The 15,422-nt window shown below is 38.7% G+C and overlaps 1 protein-coding gene across 1 annotated transcript in view; it reads left to right on the plus strand.

The window, feature by feature from the left end:
• Nucleotides 1-15,422, plus strand: part of LOC109914375 (cingulin-like protein 1) — a gene marked incomplete at its 5' end in the record, with an annotated part of 59,133 nt that overhangs the window by 35,223 nt on the left and 8,488 nt on the right. The window contains 2 exons of the mRNA XM_048615722.1: nt 12,670-12,753; nt 14,821-14,945. Of these exons, the coding sequence (XP_048471679.1) occupies nt 12,670-12,753; nt 14,821-14,945 (209 nt within the window). The remainder of the gene's footprint in view (nt 1-12,669; nt 12,754-14,820; nt 14,946-15,422) is intronic.

Genomic DNA, 15,422 nt, shown 5'->3' on the forward strand with positions numbered 1-15,422 from the left:
TCTCTCCCACTCACTCCCCACCCTCTCCCCCCTCCCCCTCACATTCATTATCTCTCTCTCTCACCGCCCCTTTCCCCGTCTCTCCCTTCCCAAGCCAGTGACATTGAATAGGATCATCCTATTGCAAAACTGGAAAACCATAATATGCACTATTGAGGTTTAGAGGGATGTGGCCCAAATGTAGGCAAGTGGGGACTAGTTTGTTTAGGAAAAATTGTTCAGCATGGACGAGTTGGATCGAAGGATCTGTTTCCATGCTGTATGACTCCATGGAAAAAAAACCTTGTGAAAAACGTCCAGCATCACACATGGTCTTGTTGCTGTGAGCAGTAAGGACATTACCACTGCAGTGGTGCAGTATAAGGAAGAGAAGCGTGTGTCCCATTCCCCATCACTGCTCTCTGATGAGATCCCTGCTGAATATGCTGCACCTGCGGCACCACTGATACCAGGTGTTGGCGGCAGCTAAATGAGAGTGTGGAAATGAGCTCTCACAAGCCCGAATACAAACTAAAATGTCATTAGCTTTGCCTGCTTTAAGCTTGTTCCATTGTGCTGATTCAGGTCCCTCTAGCATTTATCGGCCCTGTGGTTATACAGTGGCAGAGCAGAATAAATAAACTCAAAGAAGAGCTAATCAGTTTATGCAAGAAAGGAAATAAATGTCAACATTTAAATCCGAACAACAAACCTGACCCTTGGATTATGAAACGTGTTTTTGTGAAATGGCTCCGATGCATGCTTCAGAACTGTGTTTTGTTTGCTTGATACTCCAAAGGTAAAAGGATAATTACATTACCCATGCACTTAATATGCAATTTTTATTGCATTCTGACACTTAATGATTTTTGTTAGGTAATGATAAACATGGCCTTAGGGTACCCTGTGTACTTTTATTTCACTGATTTCTTAATGATAGAAATTTCAATTGACCTTGTGGTTATATAGTGTGATTAGGCCACAGTATATTTACCTGGACGATAACAACATGTGAATATGTCCTTGTAATTAATACATACTTATATTTAAAATGTTCCTTTAATCTTTTTGTGGGTGTATACAGTGTTTTTGCTCTGAAGATTCTCAGCCACTGGGTCCTGCTTTGAAACTGTTTTGGCTTCAACCCGTTTTACTAATTGGCATTTGCCATTATTATGTAGAAGAATTTTGGAAATAACACTCACCCTGAAGAAAATATGATTGTCAAATGTTCATTCCATAACATTCCTGACTATTAAAGTACACTGTTTCGAGGTAAAGTCGTACATTTTTTTCTTCCACTGCTAATTTAACTAACTTTTCAATAGTGAGAAGTGACTGCATTTGAATATTTTATTCACTTCAAAATAATATCTTTACTATCTTTCTGTGACAAAAGCATGTGTATTATCAACTGAAGGGCTAGGTACCAATGCAAATATATTCCATAATGTTTTAATATTCCCTACCTTGCTGCACATTTTTGACACCTACTCACTGTATAATGTATATTATGTAGTGGGTCCACTGATGGTACTAAATGAAGACCGAAAGAACTGCAGATGCTGTAAATCAGGAACAAAAACAGAAGTTGCTAGAAAAGCTCAGCAGGTCTGGCAGCATCTGTGGAGAAAAAAAAGAGTTAACATTTCGGGTCCGGTGACCCTTCCTCAGAACCTGTTAAACTTTTAACAAACTGACCTTTTCCTGAACTTGTCCTGTACTCCTAAGACTGTGAGCAGACCTGACTGGGGTCAGAAGTAAACAAAGTAACTAGCCTAGAACCTTCCAATCTGTTCTGAAGAAGGTTCACTGGACTTGAAACATTAACTCTGATTTCTCTCCACAGATGCTGCCAAACCTGCTGAGTTTTTCCAGCAATTTGTTTTTTTTTCCCCCTAAGCTAAAATCAATCTTTGATAATTCTAAACCAAAAGCAAGCCCAATGTTTATTCCCTGTCATAAACCCCACACTATAAATAATTTGCCATCAACATTGCAATCATTTTGCAGTTGCCTGCTTTGTGATATATGTTGGATTAAACCTGAAAGACACTGACCTTTTTGTAAACTCTTCTCAAAAGTGATCAGCACCCACTGAATCCTTAGTGTGGAAGCAGACCATTCAGCCCATCGAGTCCACACTGACTCTCCAAAGAGCATCCTACCCAGACCCACCCCCTATCTTATGCCTGTAACTCTGCATTTAGCATGGCCAATACACCTAACCTGCACATCTTTGGACTTTGGGAGAAAATGAGAGCATCCGGAGGAAACTCACACAGACACAGGGAGAATGTGCAAACTGCACACAGGCAGTCGTCCGAGATGTGGAATCGCACCTGGGTTCTTGGCACTGTGAGACAGCAATGCTAACCACTGAGCTGCAGTGCTGCCCCATATGCCACTATGTTTGAAATTTCAACTCAAAAAAATTATGTTTTTAATCTGTAAAACATACGTATTTTATTACAATTAACAACCACATTGAAAGCTGGAGTTGCTGCTCGTGTTACTTTGCTTACTAAGTCAGTTTGCCGGTGATTCCTTTGCAATGAGTGACATGGGTGGCAGGCTCTATGGTTCTAATGTTTATGGAGGCATTGCTTGCATCTACTGTACTTTAAAAAACTAATCAATATCCCGGACTGCTGTCTGCTTCTCACTCTTGAACTTCAAACTGTGTTGGCAACGACAGGGAGATAATTCTCTTGAACCAGCTGTGTTCACTCGTACTCCTAACAAATTTTCCTTCCCCTCATGCAGCCTGTGTTGAAGATTTGGATAAAGACATTGAGGAATGAGACTTTTAAGTCAGACATAAGGGCATTGAAGCATCAGCAGAATTTGATTTTGAAATTGAAGTTGATTTTAGTCTATCTCCAGTGTCAGTTTCAGAAACTTAATCGTAAGATATAAAGAGCGGAAGGAAGCCATTCACCCCAGTAAGTCTGCTCTGCCATTCAATGATGTCATACTTGATCTGACAATCCTCAACTCCATTTTCCTGTTTTAACCTCCATAACCCTTGATTCTTCTACTGATTAAAAACTGTCTAATCAGCTTTGAAATATACTCAGTGATCCAGCCTTCTGCAGTAAAGAATTCCACAGCTTCACTACACTCTGAAAGAAGAAATTCCTCCTCCCTTCTGTCTGAAATGGGTGACCCTGCACTCTGACATTATGTTCTGTGTTCCAAGCTCTTCCGCAAGGGAAAAGCAACCATTTAGCATACACCCTGACAAGCCCTTTTAGATTAAATATGTTTCAATAGGATTGCCTACCATTCTTCTGAGTTCCAATGTGTACAGGCCCAAACTATTTAACCTCACCTCATAAAGAAATCCTTCCATACCTAGATCAACCTAGTGAACCTTCTCTGGACTGCTTCCAATACCAGTACATGTTTCCTTAGATAAGGAAAGAGAATTATTCACTGCGTTTTTGGTTTGGTCTAACTAGTGTCTTATATAGTTTTAGCAAAACTTCTGTACTTTTAAGGTCCATTCCCATTGAAACAAAGCTCAAAATTCCATTTTCCTTCCCCACAACCTGCTGAACTTGGTTAGTAGCTTTTTGTGGTGTGTACATGAGGATGTTCCCAAATTCCTCTGCGCTGCAGCTATCTGCAGTCTTTCTCCATTTAAATAATCAATGAAGAGTACCTTTAAGGGAGACTGATCACAAGAGGCTATGCATTTTCAATACCGTAAGAACTAGAATAAATATGTAGAATATAACGTGCTGTTATGTACGCCAAGTTTTGTGCCGGAAGAGTCAATTTTGATCATATACCTGACTTTATCGATGTCTTATCGCATTGATACAGTTTGTTGATGTTGCTACAAAGTTAAGGGAAAACAGATATTGGGTATTAATTGTTTTTGAGTAGATATTAGTAAGGGACAGCTGGGATACTGGGGGTACCGAATGAGAGTTATAGAATCAAGAGTGTCAAAAAACACTCTTCACAAAGAAAAAAACGTGTCTCTGTTTCTACCTCTACCTACCACCAGGTTGGAGTCTTTAAAAAGTTGATTTGTAGAAGTAAGTTAGCAATAGAAGTTAATATTTCAGTCATGGTAACAAGTAATTTAAAATGCAGCCTCCAGAATAGAAGCTTGGAAATAATTAACATGTTTTAGTACTGCCTGTCTCCTAAATCAGGTGCAGCTGTAATTATTTTGGATGTCTTTGTGACTGTCACCTTGGCATGTCTTGTCATATCATGTTGGAATTTAAAAACAAGAGTCTCTGGTTTAAGTAGCCATTTTTGTATGGTATTGTGATGAATTTGGTAGACCAAAGGGGTTAAACATTGTGTCCTAATGCACCATAATTACTAGTGGAGGGGGATTTGGGGGCAATCGAGCTGTCATGCATAAAAACCACAGTTGAAACAGATCCTAATCAGAATTTGAGCTACAGACGGTTTTAATTTAGTTGAGAGATAAGTTTCTGGATCCATGAAGAGGATAATTCATTCCAGACAGAAAGCAGGAGGAATTTGGACATCAAATAATAAAAGAAAACTATTCCATTAAACATGAAAAATGATGAAAGGAGTGGAACAGAATCAGAAGAAAGGAATTCAGCAGCGCATAGTGTTAGAACATAGGACCATAGTGGCAACTGTTAAGTGTTTTGATTTGAAGTAAATTTGGGAATAATGAGTTGCTTTCCCCAAAAAGGTAAGCAAACTTAAGAGATTTATGGGAATGGAAATGAATAGGATTGATACTACAAAGTGATCATTCCCGTTAGTATCTGCTGCTACTGCAAAGTTTCAAATCCAATTTGGAAGAAGTATAAAACCTGAAATGATTTGGTAAATGTTCATATAAAATTAAATACAACAATAGTGTTAGAAGCATGCTGTAACTAGGTGTTTTAAAGCAACTGTCAACTTTCTAGTGGGAGTTAAAATATTATACAAGGTGACTGCATATGAGCATCATAAATTAAGAGAGGAAATGGGACGTTTAGCCCTGATACAGAAGCAAGGCACAGCAAGTCATTTTTCAATTTTCCTAAGGATCTTTGTTTTTAAACATTAAAATCGTACCTTTCTGCAACAGACATACTTCTTGGCCCATCGTTCTGTTAGAAGATAATCAGCATAGTCCATTTTTGTTCTGTTTGTACTGACAATGTGTAGGACCAATTCAGAGCAGATCTTTCGATCAGAGTTCAAACCAGCATAAGTATATTCTTTTTAAATGACCATATAAGTCGTTAACATTAAGTTAATTTTTAATTCTATTATTATTATTAGTTCCTCAATGTAAATGCATTCTAAGTACGTTGAAACTTCATTGAGTACAAGAATAGTAGACAATGCAAACAATGCCTGTTCACACCCAAATAATTCATATATACAACAAAATTCTGAACACCCCAGATGTAGCTGTCATATTCTACTGTGCTCATGTTGCCAAGAATACCTTGAATAGCACTTAGCAGATAAAAATGTGTCTTCGCTTAAGATTTATTAGCAGAGTATATGGTCATGCTGAAAACTGACATGCAACAAATAGCTTAGTAGGATACATTTACCAAGTATCAGCCTCCATGATAAATTACTGAACACTTTGGCTATGCCCTATTTGACAGAGCACGGTGGCCAGATATACCTAAATCTAATGTTTCTGCATGTGAAGCGCATGTTCAATTTACCTCGCAATTATTTGTCATTTGTTACATAATGAAGCAAGCATAAAAACAAGCATGGGCAGAAAGGGATTATCAGTTCATGGATCTCACCCGTTTTAGTTGTGATACTTGAATTATTGTAAATTAGGCACATCCTACTGGTCAGCTCAGTAATTCCTCTCAGAGATAAGAAAGCCAATAAAAGTACAAGGCCAATTAGAAGGGGAAAAAAAATCTGGAAAAGACTCCTGCTACTGCCCTTAGGTGACCAAAACCTGTCCAGGAGACCACAGTGACAATTTTTATACAAGATGGGTAAAGTACATGATAATGTAAAATATGAAGCTCTACCTCATCCTGGAACAGGCCTGGATGTAATTTGAAAGAATGCAATAGTCGGCGCTCACTGCATTGCACTCGTGCTAGTCTATGAAACTACTATCAATTGTTGTAAAAACCCCATCAGGTTCACTTCAGTGCTTTTGGAAAGGAAATCTGCTGTCCTTACCTGGTCTGGCCTATGGGTGACCCCTGATCCACAGTAATGTAGTTGACTCTTCACTGTCTCTGAGATGGCCTAGCAAGCCACTCAGTTCAAGGACAATTGGGGTTTGACTATAAATGAAGATTTTGCAGATATCCAAGTTAGATGTGTAGGACCTCTAAGGGTCAAACTGAACAGTAGAGCGACAATAATGCTCGCTGGACTTTATATTGAAGAGCTTGGTTCTTGAGGATGTCTATGTGGAGGCCTTATTAGATGGAAGCCCTTCCATTTTCCATCAGGCATCTGAGGTGGACGGTATTTCTCGCAGGAGTCCTGTGCTGTTGTAAATTAAGGTGGTTTGTGGACTCCCAATCCAGTTGTTAATTTTGTGGTGCTGAGGAATCTGTGAGCCATGTATTTGTTGGTTGTGGGCGATTGCACTGTTTTCAGTTCTTTGAAAAATCTTCTGTTGATCTTTTGATTGCACTTCAGATCCACACTCCTGATCTTTGGACACCTGATGTGGAGGGAGTTGGGAGGACAGATGATCTCCTTGTGGGCCTGCTCCTGAGCCTGGCTACAGTAGCCATCTGCAAGTCCAGACAACGGCCATGGAGGGGGTCAAAACTCCTGCCTGCCTGCCTCTCTTCCACAGCTACATTCATGCCCTTGGAGAGGGAGCATGTGGTGCCCTCCAAAATCCACATTGCCTTTCGAGAGAGGTGGGCAGCATGTGACCTGGAGTGCACTATCTCCTGCTCCAAGACTATTTTAATTTAGTTCTCTCTATTGTTTCCCTACTCCTCCTTCATTTTGTTTTTTTTGTTTTTGTTGCACTGGGGAAAACACCTTGGCTATTCACCCTATCCATGCCCCTCATGATTTTATAAACCACTATAAGATCATCCCTTAGTCTCTGATGTTCCAGGAAAAATAGCCCCAGCCTATTTAGCCTCTCCCTATATCTCAAACCTTCAAACCCTAGCAACCTCCTCGTAAATCTTTTCTGCACCCTTTCAAGTTGGTATGTGTTTATTTAATAAAACAAAGTCTGGATCCCCAAGCAGTGGGGACTGGCTTGTTCAGAATGGAATGGTAGAAACTTGTTTGTGCTAAATTACAGATTTACAATAAAATGCTTGTAAATCTCTGAGATTTCTTTGCTGACTAATTCAACAGCTCGATATTGATCTGTGGAATAGCGGTGAAACCCACTTCCCATGAAAGAAGAACAAAAAATCTATCCACTTGTTCCCAGTGGTTAACTGTGTAATATTTGGCTTAGCCTATGCTCCTGTGTATCTTACACACATGACCATCGACCAGAATGAAATTCAGGCAAATTAACCCAGTGTGTTGGAAGCAGGTTATTTGACCAATCATGTCCCCATCTGTTGGCAAGTAACCATTCAGCCTTATCCCTCTGTTCTCTACATTTATTGAAGCACCTGAAGCCCTCACCCATTCTTAAGTTATCACCACACTTGACTATTCCACTGACATCCCATCCTCCACCTTCCATAATCTTGAGCTCATACAAAGTTCTGCTGCATGTATCGTAACTTGCACTGACCTATTCATCCATCACCCCTTTGGTCACCAACTTACGTTGGTCCTTGGGTCTGCAACACCTTGATGTTAAAATTTGTGTGCTCATCTTTTAAATGCCCCCTTCACTTTCTATGCTAAGCTCCTTCGGCTCTATAATCTCTGAGAAATCTGTGCACTTCCAGTTCAAGCCTGTTGTCAATTCCAATTTCCTTTGCCCCACCATCATTGGATGTGCCCTTAAATGCCTGGCCTCTAATCTCTGGAATTCACTCCCTAAATTTCTGCACTTCTCTTTTCGAAGCGTCTCAAAGCTTACCTCTTGACCACTTGTCTTAATATCTGCATGTGTAGCATGGCAGGCTAATTTGTCTGATAACATTCCTAACTCCTTAGGACATTCAATTCTCAGAAGGTGCTATGTAGATGCAAATTGAAAAAAAAAAGGGCCCATCTTATAAAGCGTATGTTATTAGCTCAATGTTGTCTAAGGTGTAAATCAATTTTGTGACTCTTTTCTGAACCGTTTTCCAAGAGCCTGTATCAATCACCATATGAGGAGAATAGGTCGATTTAACGATGTATGTCAATTATAATCCGTTGATCACAGGATTGTGGAATTCTGAAGCAGATCACATGGCTCATTCAATAATTGCATTGTTCAGTGAACCAGACAAAGCCAAAAGGCCAGACTCTAATTCCAGAGTTACAATTTCATCAGCAAAGACCCATCGCACCCTGGTAATGTTCTCATACAACCTCTTCTGTCAGGCAGAAGATACAGAAACCTGATCTCTCTCCAGCAGGTTCAGAAACAGCTTCTTCCCGGCCATTATTAGACTGATGAATGGACTCTCTAGCCTCAAATAATGCAGATCTTGCTAACGTTGATCTCGCCTAGCGCACACCCTGTGCAATGTAACCTGTATGCCTCTATCTTAAGTCTTTTTGATCTGTATGTCCTTGCTTACTCTGATCTGCCTGTGCTGCTTGTAAACAAAAGCTTTTCACTGTACTTCAGTACACATGACAATAAATCAATCAGTCAATGAAAATGTTTTACTCACCATGACAAAAATGGACAGCCTCTGGAACCATATCCCCACAGGTCAGAAGTTGAATCCTACGCTTGCAATTTGGCTCAGGTGTAACATCCTGCTGTCTTATCCTAGAAATGCTGAAGGTACAGTTGAAGAGAAGTGATCGAAGAATGATTTAAAAGGGAGAAGTGTCAAGGAGTGCAGAGCAGGTCTGATGGCATTTGAGGAGAGGGAAGCAAGAGTTCACCTTTCAGGTCTTTGACCTTTTATATCACTTGAGTACAGACAAAAAGGTTTGGAGCAACTGCGGGTAGGGGCAGACAGTGTTGCTGGGAACGTTTATGATAAGGTGGAAGGCATGAGTGATTCAATGGTGAAAGTTCACTTTAGTGCAAAGACAAAAATGGGACATATAAAGGAACAAAAGATATGTCTGGAGGAGATGAGCATTTCAAGTTAGCTACTATCTAAAGACAAAATGGAGTAATTAAGGAAGAAATAAGAGGGGTAAAAAAACAGCAGAGGTAACACAAAAGAAAATGGCTTAGATCTATATTTGTTGAACTCTGTGTTGAGTCCAGAAAGCTGGCCAATTGAATAAAAGAGAGCTGTACCTTAAATTTCATTAGAATGGATGAACTTCCATCATTGATGCTGCAAAATGTAAAAAAAGTAGGGCGAAAGATTTTAAAAGCCAGTAGATTGTTTCAATAAACAACACTGAGGTGACGTGCCGTTCCACTGTTTCTGAATGCAATGTGCAGAACTAATGGCATCTCAGCCCATAGCATGTGAGGAAATAACGCTGTTAAAAATTGTAGATGCTTGATTAGTTTCAATTGTCCTCTTAAAGAAGAAAAGGAAAATGACTGAGGCTAAGTTCTGAGCTCCCTGCAGGCTGTACTACTCACAAGAAGCACGTGGCCCACAATTTCCAGCCAGAATGTGAATGGTAGAAAATCATGGGTTGTCGAGGAATGTAACATACTGCTCTCATTATTAATACAGCACGTGGAGTTGCAAATAAAAAGTGGGATGTGACTTGAGATTACTGTATCAAATCTAGTGAAGTTTTTTTTTAATATCCAAAATACAAGGCACCTTTTTTGCAGAACTGTCCCATTCCAGCTTAACTTAAAGTTCTGCCCACCTCAGGACAAGACTCGAGATTACATTCGTAATCATTTGTTCCAGATGCTAGCTTTTGTCGAAAATCAATTCTCTGGTCTTTCTGAGCCAATTTTATAACGGGATGAATTTTAGAAGTTTACAGACTGGTTTCCCATCAGTCCTAATGCCAAACAACTGTTTCATTTAGAGAACTTCTTCATTCTGGGCTTTCATTCCCGGTAGACTGTCATCACAGTTGAAAGTTTCTTGTTCTGATGTTCTTTTTGGCCTAATGATTTTATTTGTGCTGCATTTAATCATATCCAGAGCTATTCCTTTGCTTGTCATGAGAAGTTTCCATTGTCTGCTTATGTGGTTTTTTGTTCAGCAGTTTTGGTTGCATGGTGAAATGCATTATTCTGCATTGATCAGAATTGGAAACTCACATCAATAACAAACCAGAGTGGAGTGGTGAGGGTCCTGAAAGTGTTTGCGAAAACATAATTGAGCGGAAAGTGATTGCACACAAAAGTTTCAAATAACAAAGCAAAGACCATAATATTTTCTTTTGTTTTCTAATTTCGAGGTGAGCTGATAAGTTGGACCATTGAGACTAAAAGCCAGAAATTTTTTGAGTCATTTGTTTTATAGATGTTGATTGAAAGCCCAAACATTGACCAAAACAATAAGCAGACTCTGCTGCTCTTCAAACCATTCTGTTGAATGGGCACAGAGGTCTTGGTTTAACATGTGATCACAGCTGATGGTTTTCCTGAACAAGTCCGATCCCACAGTGGAATCTGGCATGATGCAGCCTATATTTATTTAATTTTACTTAAAGTTAGTAGCGGTCAGTTACTGCAACAAAATCACACAAGGTGGCAATGCTTCTTTAAGAACAGAACAGAATTGAAGTTTATTACACTAAATGGTGATAATTACATAATTGTCATGTGACAATAAAACCTAAATCTAAAATCTAAAAATGCAAAAAAAACAAATTATGTAGATTCAAAACATAGTCAGAAAGAAATCTTCAAACAACTAGCAAAACACGTTTTCAAACTTCAGCACCATCACTTTACAGCAATTCAAATACATAGAAATTACCCCTTCGTATCCCAATGTTTAATCTCTGGATTTTCTAAGATAAAAGCAATCCTTGAATATTCCTTAAATATTCAATCCTTGAATAATAGAAAACATTTTTACTGCGATGATTAAAAATGTTTTCTATTAACGCCAGGGGTCCCTGCTCTGTGACACATACTGGATTAGGTCAATGTTCCTGAAGAACTGTCTGGCCCAGTTATTATATTTTTTAAAATATCCTTCAGAAAAGAAACCAATCCCAAATTCCACTATTTTAAAATCCAAACACTAATAATGGTAATATATATAAAAATCGGATAGCTTTCATACTCATAACTGCATTTCTTTTGCTATACAAGTTCAATTATGTTCATTCACACATGAAGCTATTGAGCATCTTATTCATATTATTAGGATATGTTAATTTGCTGATGTTAAAAGATCTCTGAAAGCTGATCTTTTAGTCTCGGTGTATGGAAGTAAACTTGTGGAAATTTTTCAGCCAATACACCAAACCAAATCCCCAAGTCTCTCTATTATGCTTCCTAGAAGGAGTGAAACCAATGTGTCACATACACACTAGTTTTCATTCATCAGTTTCGGCATTAAGCGAGCCTCCATTTATATTGCAACCTGTATGATATAAATCATTCAGACTTGATGATTGGATACAAAGGACTGGGATTACCTTTCTATCAGATGGTATCTACATTTCCACACAGGTTTGATTGATATGAGTTACTATTTGTATCCATTAGACACTGGATCAATATACCATATTTCATTGTTCTTTGTCTCTCATGATATATGACTCATTGAAAAGTTGGTTTTTAAATTTAGACTTTTTAAGCAGGACATGGCACTGAAGAATGAATGCACTTGAGCTTTGTACTTGAGTGATGTCCAAAACATTGTTGAGAGAGATTAAGGTGTTGGACGGCCCGCTGTTGGTTTGCTTTAAAGCAAAGTGTTGGGAGCAACAGTTATGCACTGCAGAATTGGGAAGAGGTAACTGCCAGAACTTGTGAAAAATCAACCTCCCATAGTGCAGAATTTTCCCTTTATAAGAGGTAGCAGCGAGGTCAAATAACTGGGCAGGTTGGAATTGGTAAGATACCCACAAGTGGTCTGGTAATGGCGGCTTAAGATGCCATGAGCCCAACCTTTGCAGGTAAGAAAAGTGAATGCGGTGCCACCTGGCAAACCAGGTCAACCTCCCTGCTGGATTGGAGAGGAGGCCACTATTGGACCTAATCTGGAGGCAGTTGAGGTCACTGTTGGAGGTGCAAGGAGTTGCCTGCAGAAAGCCGCCTGCTCACCATACTATGCCCCTGTCCAGTCCCACCCATGGCACGTGCCAGTTCTGCTACTGCCCTGCCCACCCACCCACCCCTGCAGGGATGAAGCGGAAGGGTTTTTTGTTCGCTGTCTGGTTTGTTTGTGCACACCTAAGTGGATACATAGGCCAGTATTTCATTTATGTACAGACATGATGCTGACCTGTTAGTTTATGAGAAACAAGATTACAAATTTAAGACAAAAACTGGTTAGATAATGGGAAAACATGGCAACTGCCTGGTAGGTAAAAGTAATAAAAAGCTTCAAAGTAAAGCAATATCCCAAGAAAGGTCAGGGAGAAATGGATCGCAAAGGTTTGAGCAATTGCAATTTTAGATCTTTTACATTAATGGCTTGATTGAACTGTAAAGACATTTTAGTGTCACAGCTGTGCATAACAGTTTCACTCTCTCCCTGACAGATTGAGCAGATGCGAAATGAACTTTTTCAGGAAAGAGCGACAAGACAAGATCTGGAGTGTGACAAGATTTCCTTAGAGAGACAGGTACTTCAGTTACATTAATTTAGTTGGACTTTTTGAATTATATGCTGGAAGTTCAGTAGTACATCAACTAATTAAAGAAAGAAGCCCCTGAAAATGGCACACTCTATCAGATCTCGAGTTATGCAAAGACAAGTTCGTTCTGAAATTTAGGAATTTTGTTTTTACGTCAATAATTGAAAAAGATTGAACCACTGAAAATGGATAATGGTCATATGTCCAGTTAGAAGCATTTCCATCATCAAATCTATATTCTTATTTCAACTCCTCTTGCTGGAACTTTAACATGTTGTAGGTTTCACAGGATAACAGTCCCAAATGCCATCCATTACTGATTTCTTTTTCTCCACTCACTGGCCCTTTTCTGTGCCCGTTGTAGTGTTGTGATTGTCATTGCAGTTGGGATTGACCAATCAAGCACAGAGAGAGAATGGAAACTGGGACTTTCCTGTCAGACTCAGTGCCACGCACTGCAACACATTTACCCATTGAGACGATGAGCAACAGCTGTTACATTGTTCAGGCAGTGAAACGGGAATCTGTTTATATGATGGGGAGCAGTGGTACGGCGATGAGGGTATGACTGAAGATGAGAGAGAAATAACTGTTGTTTAATGATCTAAGTTACTTATTTAGTAAAATATTGATCACGGAGCATTGGCAGTTACAAACTTGTAGGCAGCAAGTGACACTCATCATTTTGCAGCAATAAAGTCGAGTACCCGGGATTCCTTTTATGCTTTCCAAACAATAGGAGTGGAATGGATGGGAACGAGGGGATGCTGGAGAAAAGGGTGTTGCGTCCTTGTGCCCCTTCATCCTTCTTATGCCCTCGTACTGCGTTCACGTTGATTTTTTTACTAGGAACTGGTTAGATCCACTTTGTAATCAAAAGGCATAACTTTTATTGCTGGATTAGCTTTATTCGTTTGCCACAAATCACGCGCTGTTTCATGAGAAGTTTAGTGTTTTAAAAAGAAATTACGCTTCCTGTATTGAGGCATATTTCTGTAAATGGTATTTTACCTCGTTAAAGTATTAAAAGAAGTGTACACCTATACTTGGTGATGACCTCGCAATTCGGAATACAACCTGTTGATTGTATACCTAGCATCAAAACTCATTTTATTAAAAACATGATGAAATTGTCCAAAACAGAAATGAGTGTATTGCTTCTATCCATGAGTGGGTGCTACTGTATATTGTTATTGTACATATCTACAAATCTCACTGTATACAGGCATTGTGCAAAATTTTATCATCATTAAAATTAAAAGGAATTGTTACAGAGTCCTGATAATTAGTTAAATTACTGGCTAAGGATGTCCAGATCTTATACCTCAAAAACTGTTGCAATGCAAACTATTAATTTTGTTTCTGTGAAATATCCAACCTCTACCAAATTTGAAAATGCAGAATTGCTATCTTAAACATTCACACCCTCCACCTTGATGACTGTTAGGTCGAGTGTTTGCTCTCTGCAGCAACTTGCCAAGGCTTCTTTGAAAGCACCTCAAAATATCCAATCTCAATCCACTAGAAAGACGGGGATAAAAGTGCATGCAATAGCTATCAATTACAAGTTCCTCTGTAATTTGTACACCATGCTGACTTGGAAATACATTGTCATTCCTTTATGGATCAAAAATCTGGACATTCCTTTCTAGCAGCGCAGTCGGTGTATCTGCACCATACGAACTGCAGTGGTTCAAGAAGTTGGCTCACCACCACTTTTTGGCAACTGGGGATGGACAATAACTGCTGGTCTTGCCACCAGCATCCACATCCCAGGTGTCCAAATCTTAGTGGGAATATCACATCTTAGAAAGGTAAATTGTACAGGCAGCTCAAAAAGTAGTGAATGCACCAAACCTTTTGTGATCTCTAATAGAATTCAGATTGCATTAAGTAAATCAAATGAAATGTTAAACATTAAAATAATGTCCTTTCAAGTTTTCAAAATCAAGTTTCAAGTAAGTAATTGATGAATGGTTAAGTATTGTGTATACAGTTTCTGAAATAAGTAATGCGCATCAGGTTTGATAAAAGTAACATGATATTTAATCACAGCACAAAGATCTAAAAAGCAGAATTGCATATTTGGAAGGATCTCAGAAACAGACTAAGGAAGGAATTGTTACCCAGCTGGAGGCAAGAATCCAGGAACTGGAAGATCGCCTTGAAGCTGAAGAAAGGTGAGATTTAATTTTTCTATAAAAGTAAATTAAGTCCAACATTGTAGACAGCATCTTCCAAAACCACATTATTAAACAATTATTTCAATAAAAATATGTATGTTCAAAAATGTTCCCATGAGACTGGACTGCTTAACATAATGGAGTTTAACAAACCATGATGTCCATAAAACAAGGCTAGCCAAAAGTTAATGAGCAATAGATGGAGAATACAGCAATTAATTCAAGTGCATCATTTAAATGTGAAGCTGGCAAATCCAGAGACTATTTTCAGTTTTCACATTGTAAAGTGTTAAATCAAGTACTAATATTATAGAAATAACGTTTTTTTATTTGAAAAAATGTTTATAATTGCTGTAATATTAGCAAAGCAATTAGAAACAACCTTTGGAGTATAATTTTAATTGAAGATAACATAATTCTTCTGTATGGATTTTGTATTAATAATATAATGAGATGCTGATTTAAATAACATTA

The sequence above is a fragment of the Rhincodon typus genome, chromosome 33 (genome assembly GCF_021869965.1).
Source record: "Rhincodon typus isolate 14 chromosome 33, sRhiTyp1.1, whole genome shotgun sequence".
Classification (NCBI taxonomy): Eukaryota; Metazoa; Chordata; class Chondrichthyes; order Orectolobiformes; family Rhincodontidae; genus Rhincodon; species Rhincodon typus.